Here is a 16622-nt window from a genome sequence, read left to right as displayed (position 1 = left end):
TCAGGTTGTTAATGCCCTGATTACAGAAATCACTTGGCTTTGAGGCAAAAAACATGTCAATGTCCTCTTTAACACCTCCCACATTTTCATACGTTTTCCCATTAAGATGGTGTTGTAGCAATTGAAAAAGATGATAATCTGATGGTGCCATATCTGGAGAATATGATGAGTGGGGGAAAACTTCCTAACCCAACTCCATAAACTTGTGTTGTGTCAAATGTGCCACATGTAGATGTGCATTATTGTGGAGAAGACGAACACCTTTCTGATTGAAGGGCATTTGTGATGAAGGGCTTGATTTAAATGTTCCAACTGCTGACTATAGATCTCTGCAGTGTCGCGATTTTTGAGTTGGAAGTGGTTTTTTTGTCTAGGACTGAGCCATTGTTTTTGGCATTTAATATACGCATAGAGAATCCATTTTTCATTAGGGGTGACAATTCTGTCCAAAAATGGTTAATGTGCATTATGTGAGGCACTCAAACACCTTCTTTATGGAGTTTTCCCATATTCCTTACATGTTTACGTATTGTTTCATGAGAGACATGCAATTTCAGGGCCATTTCACAACTCTATTGCCTGGGGTTAGACTCAACAAGCATCTTCAGTGCATCAATATCAATTCCAACATGTCGGCCCCTGCCATCACAGTTTATAAGGCCTGAATGAAATTTGCTGAACCATCATTGACACTTACAACGAATGTTCAAACATTTCCATAAACTTCTTTATGGCTAAAGAAGCATTGTTTCCCTTTTTGTATTCAAACATCATTATATGCTGAATGTGTCTCTCGTCATGTGCCATCAATATAAGAGATTAGAGTATACTAAACTTTATACATTATATAGGCTACACTAACGTGATAATTTAAACAGTTCATTTAACTGTTATACGTGATGTACTTTTTTGGGGAGTGTTCCAAAATGCGACATTAATTTCTTGACGACCTAATATTTTAATTAAATTTTGAATGTTACTCAGTAAAACCTTGTGACATGTACAGAAAAGAGTACACATTATATAGGCTACACTAATGTGACGTTTAGGCAGTTCGTTTAACTATTATATGTGATGTATGTGTTTTTTTGTTGTGGGGGTTGATGAAAGTGTTCCAAAATGTGACATTAATTTCTTGACGACCAAATATTTTAATTAAATTTTGAATGTAACTCAGTAAAACCTTGTGACATGTACAGAAAAGAGTACCCATACGGAAAGACTTAAAATAATGACTTCTGTATGTCTTTCAAGTGTGGGGTTCATGTGTTTTTTAAACAAAATTGACTAATGAATTATTACAGCAATTGAACCTTTCTGATAAAGCTAGTGATGTATGTATATGCCACAAACAATTTATATAGGTTCATGAGTAGTCAAATAACAGAATTTCATTATATGATTAAATTGAAAAAAATTACATGTATGCAATTATAAGATATATTATTATAAAGTTTTTCATCTCTTTTAAAACTACAGTACCTTTGTATTGTCAATTTGTGCTTCAAAACTATTAGCAATTCTGTACAGAAAAATATGCTATTTACTTAAACTTGTTTGAAAAATACAGAATAACTAAGTGATAAATTTTATTACATACTACAATACTGTTGAGGTTACATTTAATACCACAAATATCTCCACAAAATAATTACCCAAGGACTTGCAAACTTCTACATACAAAATTTGTATTATAGAGAACCCATTTGGTTATTACCATGTCCATTCTCAGCATGAAGCTGATACTGAACATTTGGATCCATCAAACTACCACTCTGTGGGCTAAGGTTTAGTCCTGTACCATTTTCTACTCCTTCCATCACACCAACAGTTCCATCTACCAAAAACAAATAATAATAATGTAACAAACAGTTATTAATGAAAAGATAACAGTTTTTTTAAAATGGACCTTACTTTTCTTAGGTTCACTTTCATCAAAATGGCTCAGTTAAGCTCACTGAAGTGTTTCCTGTGGGAATAAAGTTTGAGCTGGAAGCAAAATAGACAATTCTCTTGTACAGGAAACAATGTAACATTATAAATCAATTGACAGATTAAAACTTTGGCTTTCTTTGGTTATAAATAATGCAGTATTAAACATAAGAGAAAACCAGAGCTCTAGATAAGGACACATACTGCGTATTCATGCATATTTTCCTCAAAAAATGTATTAAAAATCAGATCTAGGCAAACAAAAATGCTTTGAAAAGTGGCCATTACGGAGTCACTGACTTTATCTGGAGTAAATTTAAGTAAGCTAATTGAGCATGCTGTTTCAATTTTCAGAGAACCAGTCAGTCTGATGCAATCCAATTTGGGCAAAAGCTTATTGACTTTTGTCGACTTTATCAAGTACTCTTGATATACGGATGACAAAAATGTTATCTCATCAACAGTTTAGTTTGACCAGGAAGAGTTAAGAAGAATTATACGACAAAAATGAGCTCGCTGTACAAATAAAATGGTAGTTCTAGTTTGTTTCTTTGCTGTTTAATCACCAAGTTCAGTGCAAGAAATGATAAGATCATATACGATTTTGCAAACAATCTATGCACTGTCTTTAGTTTTATCATCTTGTTTGAAACTGAATAAACAATTCAGTATTGGAAGAAAAAATTTTCATGCTTTGTGGTGGTTGGTGAAGTGGTAGATAAGAGACTGAAGTGCAGCATTTGCATAGAGAGAAAAGAGAGAAGCATATGGGTGAATGAGGGATCACCTAATATTCAGAAGAACAGTATTGAGAGGCATGGGCTGCTTTTAGGAATCTGGAGACAAGAGTAAAATGTATGATTGTGATGTTGACAAGGAAAATAATTCGATCTCTGTATCAGATGATGACAATAAATCGTTTCGTACAATCTTTTATGTATCAAAGGAGGAATAAAGTTAACAGTTTGCTTGAGTTACAGAATTTGAATGGAGCAAAAATCAAATATAAGAATTTAAGCTACGTAACAATAAATGATATACAGTCATGTATACGTAGAGTTATTCAGAGGTCACTTATATAAGAAATCCTTCAGTCCGAGACATATGCAATAATGATAGAATAAAGCAAAGATTTATTAATACAGAAACATTTATCACTATGTATAAGGTATGTGAAGAATGGTAAAGCAGTAACAAATTTCTTAACAAACGTAGCCTCTGAGGATGGAAAAGCTTATACCATTGTCAGTCACCTGATAAAGTACCTCACTAACCTCGGGCTTGACCCAGCTAAGATTGTTTCTATAGCAACAGATGATACATCAACAATGACAGGTAAAAAGACAGATGTTGGTGTGCAGATGAAATCAAAGTACTTCCCATTTGCAGTACAAACCCACTGTATTGCCCATTGCCTAAACTAAAATTTAAAAGGTTGGACACTCTCAAGACATAAATTTTAACTTTTTCTATTATTTCACGAGTGGGTGAAATAACTGTAACTCAACAGTATTCAAAAACTATTAGGTGAGCCTGAACTTACAATAAAAGAGCCACATAGTATAAGATGGCTTGGGCTTAAAAATGCTGTTGAAGCTGTGTATGAGACGAATAACTCAATCCTGGTTACCCTTTCAAACTTTGTAGAAAAGTTTATGCTACTGCCCATGGTTTGCACAAATACTTTTCAGAATATAAGACAGTGATGCTAGCCGGTGTCATTCATGCTAAATATTCATGATGTTCTTGTAATGCTTAGTAAGCAGTTGCAAAAACAAAATTTGGTATTTAATGAAATACAGCCATTGACAGAAGCAACAATAGCTAAGTTAGATTTTCTTGAATCAGGAGATGGAAATGCTGTAAAGAGCATGAGAGACAGCATAGAACTTATAGGAGGAAAAACTAGTGCTGTTATGAATGGAGAAAAACTTAAAAAAGTATTCTGAAAACTTTGAAAATGAATTGTCAGACCTGAAAAAAGAGGTACATAAAGTCTAAAAAAATAAAATAAAACACAGATTCAAAAAAAGAAGACAGTGAGATTTTTAAAGACTTTAGTCTCTTGCTGGAACCAGTGGTGGTAAAATTGGCAGTTACTGGTAAAACTTGCTGAAACCAGTGGTGGCAAATTTGGCAGGTATTGGTAAAACTTGCTGGAACCAGTGGTGGTAAATTTGGCAGGTATTGGTAAAACTTGCTGGAACCAGTGGTGGTAAATTTGGCAGGTACTGGTAAAACTTGCTGGAAACAGTGGTGGTAAATTTGGCAGGTATTGGTAAAACTTGCTGGAAACAGTGGTGGTAAATTTGGTAAAACTTGCTGGAAACAGTGGTGGTAAATTTGGCAGGTATTGGTAAAACTTGCTGGAAACAGTGGTGGCAAACCTGGCAAGTACTGGTAAAACTTGCTGGAACCAGTGGTGGTAAATTTGTGCAGGTACTAGTAAAACTTGCTGGAAACAGTGGTGGTAAGTTTGGCAGGTACTAGTTAAAGTGAGGAAGCTCTTGAGGTTCTTGGAATGTTATATGGAACTGACCAAACAATAAATGTTGTTCATGGCAGTCTCCAAGGGGAGGATGAACAAAGAGAAGAACAAAAACAAGTCAACAAACTCTTAGTTAAAGAAAAGCTCAAGCAAGAGTGGCCCATGCTAAAAGGAATGATTTCAGGCTCATACAAACATTTACCTACTCAGAGTCTGTGCCAGAGGGTTATACAACTACGTAAAGAAGGTAATATACCCTGAACTGTGACTGGATTTAAAAGCTTCCAACACTTCCTGTGCATGACTACCAAGAACTTTACTTGATTAACTTCAAAATTTTCACATATTTAGATGTTAAACTAATATATATTGTACTTGTTCAATGACTCCTATAGGGGGTGAAGCACTCCTTTGGCTTCTTAGCCCTAGGCTTATATTGTTGGCAAAGCCATCCCTTTCTTCTTTTCTTTTTTTTGTAACCCATAGCCTGATTGCTCTAACTGGATCATAATTTGGTAACTGAATATTATTCATTTGAATATTCTCAAGTCTTCCTAGAGTTTCTGCTTTCAATGAACATCTGTATTTGTTTTTTTATTCTATTTTGGGTACTAAATCTCCTTTTGTACTCAATACTGTAACAACTATACACAGAGCTATTGTACACAACTTTGTAAACTCAGGCATCATTTAGTAGAGGCAGAGCTGTAAAAGACTTAAAGACACAAGAAGTGCAAAGATACTAGTCAGTTATAAACTCAGTTATTCATATTCATTCAGCTGTGATGTAAAGACTTAAGCTAGTTATATAAAACTTTGAGCAGGCTAGTGAAACTACACAGTGAAATTTTGTGATATAGGACTGCAGGGGAGTACTTTAAGAAACAATGGCTTTTTTCTACCTTTAAACAGAAGACTACCTCTTAGTGGCAAAGCAATGTCAAGGTAATGATTTGTACATGTACCAGATTTAAGGTAGTGTTTGTTTGTTTTGAATTTCGTGCAAAGCTACACGAAGGCTATATGTGCTAGCCGTCCCTAATTTAATAGTGTAAGACTAGAGGGAAGGCAGCTAGTCATCACCACCTACTGCCAACTCTTGGGATACTCTTTCACCAATAAATAGTGGGATTGATCAAAACATTATAACACCCCCATGGCTGAAAGGGTGGGCATATAAGGTACTATCAACATGAACTAGCTATAACATAGCATTCACACCTTAAAACTAAACAGACAGTGACAGCGCCTGGTCATAAATCCCAATTTACCCATCAGATAGTGACACCAAATGTTCAAACAGGAGAGGTTTGAGGATATTTATTCAATAATGCTTCGTGTGAGTACTCCTGATGCTGAAGGGAAAAACAAGATTAATAAAATTGAATGGTGATAATTATTAGGAAATCACGAAAATAATTCAGGCAGAATGAACAAAAAATTATGGGTTCAGATTTGATAAAACCAATTATACTAGATATGTTTTTTATAGAAAATAATTAAAGTCACGTGTCCAATACTTACAATTCAATCTGTAATTGATCCTGAATCTTCTGTTATCAAGACAATTTGCTTACAATAAAGGAATAGGGTGTTTTTGGTTCAATTAACATTTTTGGGTTTATAAATACATTTTTATGAATTATTTATGCACCAAATTACTTATGGGTCTATAATTATTTGTTAAGGGATCTTAATAAAACACAAACCAAACAAAAAAATATCAAAAGAAAATACCATTAATACTGCAATAATTCCACTAATTACTGCTGGTGTTTTCTAGATTTTTGTCATGGAGAAAATGAGACATTTCACCAAATCCTTTTGGTCAGTTTTTTACATTGAATGTTATAAATTGAAAAACAAATTTATTCAATATGTGGTGCAATATTTGGACCAAGCATATATCAAATGGTATAAAAACAAACTGGTAATTAGAAATCTAAGAAATTCTAGCCATTCTATTCAGATAAAATTACTGGTTCATTCAAAATATGTTGAATTTACTAAAAATAAGAACAGTACTAAACAAGTTACTTGATGATGTTTCTTTATAGAGCACCTTTGTTTTACTTTGGTTTTGCATGCACAATTGTAGCTTAAAAATATGTATGCACAAAATAGTACAAACTTACCATCCTGAATGTGATGAATTTCATCTGTTGTTCCTGACTCAGCTGATTTCTCTGAACCACTAATTTGAAAAGCAAATATCTTATGTTAAAATTTTAAGACTAAGAAATACATACAGCTAAATAAGTGGGTTAAATTTTACATTTTTAGAATTTAAATATTTCAAACAGGTGCTTACCCCCTGAAATATTACAAGCCTTTTCTTACTGAGTTACTTTTATAGTGTTAAATATAAATTGGAGAAGGGTGATTAGTGGTACTTGCTAATCAATTAATTAACATGTTCATTAATTGATTACATTTGATTAATTAATTTGTACAGCTCCTCTTGTACAAGCAAAAATGAACTGGGATGTTATAGCTTCATAAGTTTGTGAATCACTCCTTTATCCAACATAAATTTCTCTTCCTATTATGGTCTATTTGTAGTTTGTTTTTTAACTACTTTTTGAATTACTCTTTGTTTCATATGATAGACATCTGTACAAAACAATTACAGTGTTATTTAAGTCAGAAAAATGAAAACTGTTGTGTGACATTATCTTGTGTTAGTCTTTTTCAGTTTCACGTAGCGTATAACATACAGTTTGGTATTTACCTTAGCTAGGAATTTAACTTACACCCCAAAGTTTGAAACTAGATTAGCTAAATTGCTATACAAACTAAAAGTCAGCTTAGGCCCTGGTAAAAGATGATCTTATTGAAGTTTATATGGGGGACTAATAGGATAAAGAACTGATTTCTTTTTGCTACATTTGGAAGATAAGATGAGAGGACACAAGATCTGAAAAAACAAGCCAGATTCCACTTAAGACAGTTTTATTTTTCTAAAAGGATGATTGACTTGGGGAATGGAGTTATTATCAGCAGTAATGGAGACCAGCACTGTACAAGTTTAAGATGAGAATCAATAATCTTCAGAGAAATAAAGTGCAAGTTTAAATGTTTACTTTTCCCAAGGGTGGGTATGCAAGGACAGCCTTGAAGGACCAAATGGACCCTTGATGTCTGCGAGTTATTTTATGAAACTTATGAAAGTGAAGAGTGTATAACAACATATCAAAACCATATCTACTATATCCAGTGTAGGTGATACCTTTTGCCCATTACTAAGGCTCTTCAAGTCTGCTGGGATGCACCAGATCAGGCTTCGACAAATTCCGAGCACCATCATGGTCCTAGGCTTTCCTACAATTTCATTTGTGCACTGGGCTGTGCTAAATAGAACTCGAATCTAGAACAGTTCTGGACTCTTGGAAGTCCAGAATTATTTTCGCATTCTTTGAGCCTCAAATTGATCTTCACGTTTGTTCAGGAATGAAGCACTGTAGTTGCACAACACTTTACTAATTTCACATATTTTTTTTCTTTCTTCTCTCAATTCAACCAATCAGTGAGCATGTATAGACTCAGACAGGACCAAAGGCAGTTAGTTCAGGCAATACTATGAAGTGACTGTTGATATCATGTGATCGTTAGCATGCATTCATTGCTGTGAAAGTAAATAAATATACACTGGTCCTCAATTATTCATGCTGGTCTGGGAAAAGCAAAATATCATGGATAACAGACACAGCGGATAAGTGAGGCACTATTGTGTCTCACTAGTTAGCCCATTGTTTAATCTAGATAAAATTTTTCAATATATTTAAGTTCCTTGTTTTAAATTATAATCTTTTAATTGTCATTTAATCACATAATCATGAAATATTATAAAAGTCCTCACAATCATAATCCTAAAAGCCAAGTGTTGGTCAGTCACGCTCAATTTCTCCAAATTTCATGAGTTACACGAGTTTAATGCCACTTTTTCTCCTATAATACTTCCTCTTTTGATTGCCCATTCCTGCTTTTGTTTAATTTAAACACTAAAATAGGCATAAATAGTTAAAAAGTTTCAGCACTTTTTCTGCTATAGACACATTCGCACACTTTGAACGGCTGTGAATAATAATTTAAAAATTAGCACAAATCTCGTTTGGGAATTATTAGAAAAAAGCCTTTGTTAAAACAGACTGAAGATACCAATTATCTGTAGAGAAGTAGACAATGCATAACTGGGCAGTATGCATGTTAAAGAATGCCCGTCGTGTAGCACAGAACAGCCAACGACAACTGAAGTTAAGTGAAACCTTAAAGAAATCGTAATGTGTATTTTGTGCATTTTTGTATACTATGTTCTTAATCACTAATCAAGTAAAGTTAACCAAGCTATAAATATTTAGTATTCATGTTTCAACAGCTAAAAATAAAATTGGCAAGACTAGGCTTGAACTGGCCCACTTATGATTTGAACAAGCCAGATCTTGCATGTTAAAACCCTGGATATCATGCAACACCCGAATCTTTGCAACCAAAATTAATTTCTGAGCGACAATTTTTCCAAAACATGTAAATTATTGTCTAAAATTGTAATGGCACAAATATTTTGAGAAAATATGAAAAAAAAGAAAAAACTGTGAATAATCGAGGATCGCGGATAACAGAAGCACTAGTGTAGCCCCAATTTCCCAGTACAAAGAGTAGTGAAGCTAGGTTAGGCACACCTGGCTCCCAAGTTTTTGGACTGACTCCTAGGTCTGAAAATATTTGTCAAGGCCTGGACTAGACTTCGTAATGGTTGAAAAATGCTGTTTACGCAAATTAACCCACTAATTGCACAGAAGATCAGATGAACCAGCAAGGTAAGTCTTTTTGATCCTAGAATAGGTGAAGCGATCACAGTATCAATGGGAAAAAAGCTACAACAGTAATAAGAACTTGTGACAACCACACCATATTTATTATGTCCATTTCCAATGACCTACTCCACTTTCTTTATAGTTTTATAGTATCAAGAATCAAAACACAAGAAAACAAACATTAAATGATTGATTATGCTTTATTGAATCATCAATTGGGAACCCTCAAATAATATTTTTAGCCATAATCCCATAATGTTTAATCAGTGTGGTAGATTAAGGTTAGCACTAAATCCATTCACTAAGCCAAAAAAAAGCTGCTAATAAGTAATAAGTATACTTCTAAGTAGTTTTTTTATACTGGGTTTCATGAACTTATAAGTAAAGTTGAAGATCAAGACTGAAAACTAAGTTTGTCTATTTTTCATCAGAAGTTATTAATAATTAGTTCTATGCCTAACTTAGAAAAATTAGATAAACAAGTACTAAAATTCTCATCTTGATATTATATTTTGGACTCTACCTTTGGATCTAACAGCCCACTTGAACATAAAGTAAACAGACAGTACTACTGCTGATTCTGAACAAATATTTATGAATAACATCCGAAAACATATCAATTATACTATTTATTTACATTTTTGTAATAATTTGATGTGATTACTTAATAAAAAAGTCATAGCTACACAATTGGAAAAAAACTTGTAAATATAAAAAAAACTGCTTTATTTTCAGATACTATAATGCATGAATTTAATATAAACTCAATATAAAGGGCCACTTGGTCCTTCAAGGTTGTATTTTCACACCTACTCTTGACAACCCTTTATTTTTCAAGACATCATGACCTCTCTTCAATTCTTTTAAAGTAACAGCTCCAATACTCCTGATAGCAACTCATTCAAAAAGCCAATCACTATGTTAGAAAAATGCAACTGTATTAACTGAAGCCTAGCCTGTCTGTCTTTTCCAGATCTCAAACTTATGTCCTGTTGTCTTCAGAATACAGGACAAAGATGGTGATTAGGGTCTGCAAAATCATCAATAAGTAGAATCAAATGTGCTGTTTAATGACCTAAATTAAAGGAAAATATTCAAATTATAAGAATAAGACCTTGGTATTGAGTCTAATTATTAGTATTCCTAGTTATAATACAATGTCTTAAGTCTCGTGATCATAATTATGTTTCACGTTAATTATTAAAATAAAACACCTAAACATATACAACTTTTACCAACAGCATAGAAGTAGGTGTAAGAATACTCGTAAAGTGTAACCTTTGAAATACTATTACTAAATCTCCAAATGATAATATAATTTATTCAAGAAATAGTGACAATACATCACAGCTTGGCCAGAATAGTTCAATTTCTTGGCATACTGTCCCAGAAGATCCTTTTGGGATGACTAAATGACTCGGTTTTAATTTTTGTCAGTAATTTGTAGCTTTATTATACTTGTATTTAGTACTTTGAGCCTCTGACAACCATGAAAGAAGAGATAATTATTTTTATCTCAGTAGGGAAATTACCATACAGTTTTGAATGACGAAGCTTAGCTTTTGTGTTTCCCAGGAAGTTGGCTATGAAGCATGCTACAGAAAATGACATGATTGCAGTATTGCGTAGATCACTAATCACATGATTTGCACCCATTAAAACAAAGTAGAGTAGAATGCAAATGACAGGTGATGTTCATAGCCGATGGTTGACTTTTAAGTTGTGAAGCATTTAAAGTAGCTCAAGGGTTAACAATAAACAAAGCTGGGTAATTAACTATTACCTATGAGCATTGATTACATTGATTAGTATAATGTAAAATAATTAATTGAACACAGGGTTAATTGAAGGCTGTTCAGCTTAATCAATTATTGCTGTGACCTACAAAAATTAATCAACTAATCAAAATGTTTCTGATTATTACAATTTTTGATTATTCCAAGTATCTACGTCTGATGAAAGAATAATCAATTAGTTTAAATGTAATCAATTAATGAGCCCACTGACTAATTGAACAGCAAATTCCACTAATTGCCCAGCACTATAGTTGAGTAGAATTTTATAACAAACCCCTGGCCAACAAAGAGTGGGCAGGTCATTTCACCCAAACCAACCACAGACAAAGTTACCCTTAATACTGACATCAATGTGCCAAAATTAGTTCACCATTTTATATAGTTAGTATATGTTTATTTTAAAAATGTACATATAACTGGAGATTTTATCCAATAAACTATTTGTGCTTAAAAAACTGTTATACCATCTTTTTACTAACCTTCACCATAAAATATTCTTGAAGTTTCAGTCTTTAATCCTATTGCATTAATGAGGAAAATATCAGATATTTAACAGAATACATCTTAAATACCTGCAATTACTTTCAATTTAATTTCTTTAATTGAGAATAAAAGGTGAAATTTCTTTTATTATAATTATGGAATAAACTTAAAAGTCCTGTTTGAATTTAACTCATTAATAATGAATGGATTTCTTCTATGATTTGAAGAATACTTTTCACTCTCCTGTAATAAAGTGCTATGAAACTACATCAACAGTTGTGTTAAAATGTTTTCATTGCTAATGCCACAAGAAATAAGGAACCACCAACTTTGTTAGTACATACATATTTTTGTTATTGATAATGGAAGAATTTACAAAATATATTTATAATCATAAACTGACTCTTTGTGTATACTGAACTTACTGCTGAAAGATATTTCTTATGTACTTCATTCAAATTGGATTTCATAAATCAAACAAACACAAGAATCTTAGAATTAACATTTGAAGGTCGTAATTTCTTGTCCTTTACTTATTTAATAAGTTGCTCTATAAAAAATAAACGGGAACTAAAGAAATTGAGAGTCAATATTTAATTATTTGTTTGTGCACATTTACATTCTTGTTTAATGGCTTCTAAAAAGACACTGCAGATTTTTCTTTACTATTAGTACATGAGCACTTCATTCTACAATTGAATTCTGTGCAATAAACCACTGTTATTTTTGTAAATGTAGTCCATTTAGGTCTATGAAATACATATACAGACCTGTCAATTCTATCCCTTCTTTAATAGTTTTGGGGAATTAATTTAGGTCTATGAAATACATATACAGACCTGTCAATTCTATCCCTTCTTTAATAGTTTTGGGGAATTAATTTAGGTCTATGAAATACATATACAGACCTGTCAATTCTATCCAACCAACCTACTTGAAATATTGGTTCAAAAGAAAGAATTGGTGTCCAAGCCTGTTGAAATGGCTGAGAAAGCCACTAGGAGAACATTCTGAGCTTCTGATTGGTTATTCATATTATATATATAAGTAAGTGTATATAAAGGGGCATTTTCAAAAATGGAAAGAGGTGGGTGGGGTGCCACTGTGTTTGATTTATTAAATGAGCAATACCTTGGCAAACAGAAAAGGTAAGATGTTCTTATTTTATATTCCAGCTTGTCAATATCAGTAATTTGAGTTTCTAATTCATACGAAACTATAGACTTCATTCAACAGACCATGTGACACACAAAAATTTAGGTTTATCTGTGTTTTTTATATTTACTTTTAAATTAAGCAATTGAGTAATGTAGAGTACTAAAATTTGAATTATAATCTACAGTTTGATACCAAACGTATTGTCATAAATTCATGAAATAGTAGTTCAATAAAATTTTGAATGCGAGTCAACAAACGAGATGACATGGCCTTTCAACCGTGACCCATCTCGAAAGGGTTAAAGTAAACCAAAACAAAAATTTAGCCCTTATCATTTATATATTTATTGAGCCTTTTCTTAAATTTGTTGCATCCACTAAATTATGTTCATGAAGTTAAATACAATTTGTTAAGTTATATTTTATTGGGTTTTCTCTGCTATTTCCAAATTCTTACATGTTCCATATGAATTTATTAAAGTTCAATAAAGAATACATGTTTCAATTTTGAAAACAGATTGATTGACCAACGTATTATTGTAGAAAGAAAAGGCAAATTTACTTTTTCATAATACTACGTTTACAGTAATTTCACACCCAACACGTGAGAAATTAAAATGTTGTGAAAAATAAAAATAAATGTTGTTTTAAGTGTGGAAAAATAATATTCATGTATCATAATGTTTACATATTATGTTGTACCAGGCAGTTGCTAGAAGGACCAATTCTCCTGAGCACTTTTTTTCTTTAGTCCCAACAAGTGATTTTGAGTGATCAATAGATTGGCAAGAAGTTTCTAAGAAAAAAAAACACTTGTCAAAAGTACCTAGCATAAATAATGTAAGGACAAATATACTTCTTACTTGAGGATATTTATTATTTGCATAATTAATTGTTTATAATCTTCCCTAAAAATGGGAGGTTCTCAGGTTTAATACCTGAAGCTATGACTGTGTCCTGGATTTAAGATTTGAAAATCTGGTCACCCTATAAACCAAACACACTTAGATTTAAAGTATGCTTTTATGAGATTTTAAATATCAAGTTATGTTAAACTTAATATGGATGGCAAGATGGCTAACACTACTATTGCAGTGGGACTAAGCCAAGTTTTTTTTTTTTCAAATCTAAGTGAGTTCAATGTAGTCTTTACCAGACTTGGTAATTAAGACTCATATGAGACAAATGTTGAAAATAATACAAACAGTACAACTAATACTCACTTATAATGTCATTATACTGACACTATTATTATTAACTGTATACTAACTACAGTGTATAATTCACAAATACAATAATAAACAACAAAATTTGCCTCTGAAGAAGAGTCAACCTTTCAAAAGTGCTCAGGTTATAGGGTTTTTATTTGTCGTAAATTGACTTGAACCTACATGTTTTACTAACATCACCAATGATTAGTAGTAACATTAGTAATGTAACATTTAAGAACAACAAGGGACCTGTTTGTCCATCTAGGCTATCCCATTCACTAAACTATATTATATATAAACTCAAAGTTAGCCCTTATTATTCAAATATTTATCAAGCCTTCCAGTTCCATTTAACTCCCTTAAATTCAATTCTTTCAACATATCTGAAGGCAACCCATTTCAAAAACCAACCACCCTGTTAGAAAAATAAAACTCCTGGCTGAAAGTTGTTCCTACCCTGTCAAAATTTATTTGTCTCCTCATCCTACCATTAAGTATGAAAAAAAACATGTACTTCAATGAGATCCCCAGCAAAAACATATGCACTTAAATCAGATTCCCTATAACTTTTCTTCTGTAGAAAGAAAAATCAGAGATGTTAAATTGTCCTCTTATGACAACCTTTCCATCCCAGATACCATCCTAGGGATCCTCCTCTGAACCCTTTTCAACAATTCAATGTCCTTCCTAAAGTAAGGAGCCCAAGACTGAACACAATACTCCAAATGTGGCCTAACCAGTGACCTACAGAATGAAATAACCTCTTCAGACTTGTATTCACTATTTCTGTAGATACAACATAAAATCCTATTTGTCCTTTTACTAGCAACATAAAGGTCACTTTCTTCCAAACAGAATTATATTTATAGCTCATGTGATAACCTTCATGCATTACCTTGAATTTGTTAATTAAAATCCATCTGCTATTTTTTTTCACCAATTCACCAAATAACATTAATCCTTTTGTATAGCAGAAGCATCCTGAAAGCTAGCAACATCCAAAACCTTAATATCATCAGCATATTTAAATCATTTTTGACCATTCCTGCATTTATGCCATATATATATAAATAAAAATCAAAAAGAGTAAAAGTCTTAACAGTAACTCTGAGTCTTAAGGTACCCCATATGTGCCACAAATCCAGTTTGGCTGAACTCCATTTGTAAAAAATCAGTGTCCTTCTATCTACCAACTTCTACCTAAGCCTACATATATATATATATAGTTTTTTTTTTTTCCTTCTTAAAACAAGCCTTTTATGTAGCACCTTGTCAAGTGTTTTCTGAGAATCAAAATACATCAAATTTACACTTTTTCTCTCATCTATACAAACAACCTCTTTAAATTTTTAAATAAATTTTATCAAACAGTCAAAAATAACTTTTTCCATCACTGATGTTGTGGCTGATCAGTTTTAAATTAATTTTGCTGATGATATTAAGATCTAGGATGTTGCTGTTGCTTTAGGATAGGATTTCAATGATTTGATGAATTAGGCAAAAAAATGGCAGGTAGCTTTTACTTATAATAAATGGGTTATCAACTTATAATTTTGATGGGAATAACCTTAACAGTTTTAGGAAAAAAAAAACGATTTTTGTGTTCTGGTTGATCAGTCTCTTATGGTTTTAAGTTGTATCTATAAAAATATTGAATACAAGTCTAAAAGGTTATAATTTCATTGTAAAGGCCATTGGTTAATCCAGATTTGGAGTATTGTGATCAGTGGCTCCTTATCTTAGAAATGATATTGAATTATAGGAAAGGATTCAGAGGAGGGCTACTACTAGGACGATACCTGGGATGGAAAAGTTGTCATAAGAGAATAGGACAAAATCTCTGAAATTTTCTCCTAAAAATAATTATATGGGATCTGACCAAGGTGTTTAAAATTGTTAAACTTAAAGGAATTGAAAGTGTTGAAGCATTATCTTTTTTTATACTTAATCAAAATGGCACGACAAAAGTACACAAGTATAAATTTTGGCAGGGTACTAGTTATTTTCAACTAAGACAGCTATATTTTTCTAACAGGGTAGTTGGCCTTTGAAAAGAAGTGATAAATGCAGTTAGTTTAAGTGTTAAAGGGGAAGTTTAAGAAGTATTTGAATGATAAGGGCTGACTCTAAGGGTTTTGTTTTTATATTAATTTAGTATAATCAATAGGATTGCCTAGATTGAGCAATAGGTTCCTTGTGGGTTTAAAATTGTGTGCGTGTCTATATAACTTATAAGACCAATACTAACTGTAATTTGAAAACTCAGTAATTTGAGTAACACTACGGAACTTTCAGTTTCAGTACAATAACATTAACACTACAGAATAAGACTAAACTTAAACTAAGTTACAGCTTGCACATACGTTACAGTCGAGTTACATATGACTGTGTAATCTCTTCAATAACGTTCTTGTTTTTCCAAGGTAACAATTAAATTACGAAAGCTGTACTTACCTGGTATTCAAACTATGATCCAGCATATCCATGTGACAGAAAAGCGAAAAAAGTTAATGGACGAGAGTTCTTCTAAGTCACGGGACCAAACAGAAGGTCATGTGAATATACCAGATGACCAAAACGACAAGATGGCGCTTCGTGTATGAAAATATAGGAGTGAAAAGCCAATCAGAGTCGTTATAAATACCTGCTGTTATCGTTACTGTAAAACTAAAAATAACGTTGTAAAATAATATTTTCATGGGTATTATAAGGAAATTTCTCACAAAAGAATGGAAAATACC

At 32.4% G+C, this 16622-nt stretch overlaps 1 protein-coding gene across 5 annotated transcripts in view; it reads right to left on the bottom strand.

Annotated features, from left to right (window-relative positions):
* Window positions 1–16467, bottom strand: part of LOC106460040 (upstream stimulatory factor 2-like) — a 54409-nt gene extending 37942 nt beyond the window's left edge. The window contains exons 1-4 of one of the 5 annotated variants that reach the window (XM_022386651.1): window positions 16336–16460; window positions 10048–10264; window positions 6556–6614; window positions 1718–1837 (exon numbers count right to left, since the gene is read on the bottom strand). In XM_022386651.1, the coding sequence (XP_022242359.1) occupies window positions 1718–1820 (103 nt within the window). In that variant the 5' untranslated portion in view covers window positions 1821–1837; window positions 6556–6614; window positions 10048–10264; window positions 16336–16460. Of the gene's footprint in view, window positions 1–1717; window positions 1838–6555; window positions 6615–10047; window positions 10310–13372; window positions 13415–16335 lie in introns of those variants that run through there. The other 4 variants (XM_022386649.1, XM_022386652.1, XM_022386648.1 and 1 more) reach the window with 4 other exon arrangements.
* Window positions 16468–16622: the final 155 nt, after the last annotated feature.

The sequence above is a fragment of the Limulus polyphemus genome, unplaced genomic scaffold, assembly GCF_000517525.1.
Source record: "Limulus polyphemus unplaced genomic scaffold, Limulus_polyphemus-2.1.2 Scaffold697, whole genome shotgun sequence".
NCBI lineage: Eukaryota > Metazoa > Arthropoda > Merostomata > Xiphosura > Limulidae > Limulus > Limulus polyphemus.
Note: the sequence above shows the minus strand (reverse complement) of the source record. Positions and strands in the feature narration are given on the sequence as shown.